Source organism: Cicer arietinum, unplaced genomic scaffold (assembly GCF_000331145.2).
Source record: "Cicer arietinum cultivar CDC Frontier isolate Library 1 unplaced genomic scaffold, Cicar.CDCFrontier_v2.0 Ca_scaffold_5448_v2.0, whole genome shotgun sequence".
Classification (NCBI taxonomy): domain Eukaryota; kingdom Viridiplantae; phylum Streptophyta; class Magnoliopsida; order Fabales; family Fabaceae; genus Cicer; species Cicer arietinum.
This window is the reverse complement of record NW_027339095.1, coordinates 1-1765: the sequence shown is the minus strand read 5'-3', so window position 1 is coordinate 1765 and position 1765 is coordinate 1. Positions and strand designations below refer to the sequence as shown.

The window sequence follows — 1765 nt, the reverse complement described above, 5'->3', positions numbered from 1 at the left end:
AACATAATTCATTTACTCATCAAACATGCACTTTTACTTGTTTTGAATTTATATGATTATATTAACTTTATGGATGTTTGACACTATCTTTGTAACATACAGCAAGAGATAATCTTGTTTTTCTACAACAGTGGTTCACAAAATTTTCACATTACAAAAATAATGAGTTCTTCATCACAGGGGAGAGCTATACAGGTAGTATTTTTATCTTGCGTTATATGAATATAATGTTTATTTTGGAGGTTATGTTGGATGATAATGCATGCTTTTGGTTTCAGGTCACTTTGCACCCCAACTTGCAGCACTCATTTTACAAACCAAAACCAACATTAATTTAAAAGGAATAGCCGTGAGTACAAATATATGAAATAAATTTAATAATTCTTATACTGTAACAAGAAATAACATTTTAGTTTATACAATTAACGTGTATTTCTCTTTTGATATTTGCAGATAGGTAACCCCCTCCTAGAGTTTAACACAGATTACAACTCTAGGGGGCAATTTTTGTGGTCACATGGGTTGATAACATATTCAACCTATGAGTTAGTCACAAAAGTTTGCAACTATTCCCGAATTACAAGGGAATATAGAAGTGGGACAGTTAATTCCAGCTGTGTAGAAGTTATTGATCGATTGAATCGGGAGGTTAGTAGATGTATATTTTTTATATTCTGTTATTTGAACAAAGATAAAACCCTTCCATTAGACTAACACTTTATTATTTTTGTATAGGTTGGTGACTTCATCGATGATTTCGATGTTAGTCAGGATATGTGCCGACCACTGGGACAACACATATGGACTCCACCTGTATAATACATTTCATCCCTTCTCTTTTTATCTAAATTCTCTTTTGTTTTTTTGTTCATATTCTTATGCTTTCTTTTATGTATGGTTTAGCATGGAGAAAAGAAGAGAGCTTTTTGTCTCGAAGACAAAATATTTAATTACTTGAACAAGAAAGGAGTTCAAAAAGCTCTCCATACTAGGATTTCCTCGTGGCAAACTTGTGGGTAAGTTTTATTAATTGAAATTTGATTATCATTAGAGTTTAGAACTTTATTATTATAACTTCAAACTACCTTGTGTTATTTAGATTGATGAGATAAAGTCATATTAAATTCAATTATCATTGATTTTGTCTTTGCAATAAATGGACTTCTGAATTATCTTTTAAATTGGAAATAAATTCAAGTTTTTATTGAAAGAAATTGATATATTTTATTAGATCTGTATTGATTGCTAATATCATTTTCGTTTTATTACAGAGCTATCTGGTATGACAGCAAAAGTATTGAAAATTCAACCATATCTCTTCTAGGAACACTTGTTAAATCAGGTGTTAGAGTTATGGTATTTAGGTTAGTAAGTTTTTCTCTCTAACTTTTTAGTTAGTCTTTGCATTCTTTTCTTTGGTTTGTTAATGTTCTATATTTTTTAAGCTAAACAATTTTTTGTGCAGTGGAGATCAAGATTCTGTCATACCATTCTTTAGCACCCAATCTTTATTGGATGGATTAGCTAAGGACCTTGGGTTGTACGTAGGGCCTTATAGACCATGGTATAATGGAATAAAGGTATATATTTATAAATGTTTGATTTTTATTTTATGATCTGTTGATTATGTGTTGGTGGTTGAGCTAAAAATCAACCCTCAAATTCTATCATTTTTTTTTGCTGTTTTGTTTGTCAAACCTCTAAATAAGGTGTTAGAGTAATTTTGTACTTTTGTGATTTTGAATTGTTCATATACACTGTGATG

At 30.1% G+C, this 1765-nt stretch overlaps 1 protein-coding gene across 1 annotated transcript; it reads left to right on the top strand.

Moving 5' to 3' along the window:
* Window positions 1-102: 102 nt before the first annotated feature.
* LOC101503622 (serine carboxypeptidase-like 45) lies at window positions 103-1693 on the top strand (the record flags this gene model as incomplete). Its single annotated transcript, XM_004517117.4, has 7 exons — window positions 103-195; window positions 279-349; window positions 454-648; window positions 736-813; window positions 904-1016; window positions 1272-1364; window positions 1466-1693. Coding segments are annotated over 7 exons (794 nt in total), but the record flags the coding sequence as incomplete, so codon positions are not given.
* Window positions 1694-1765: the final 72 nt, after the last annotated feature.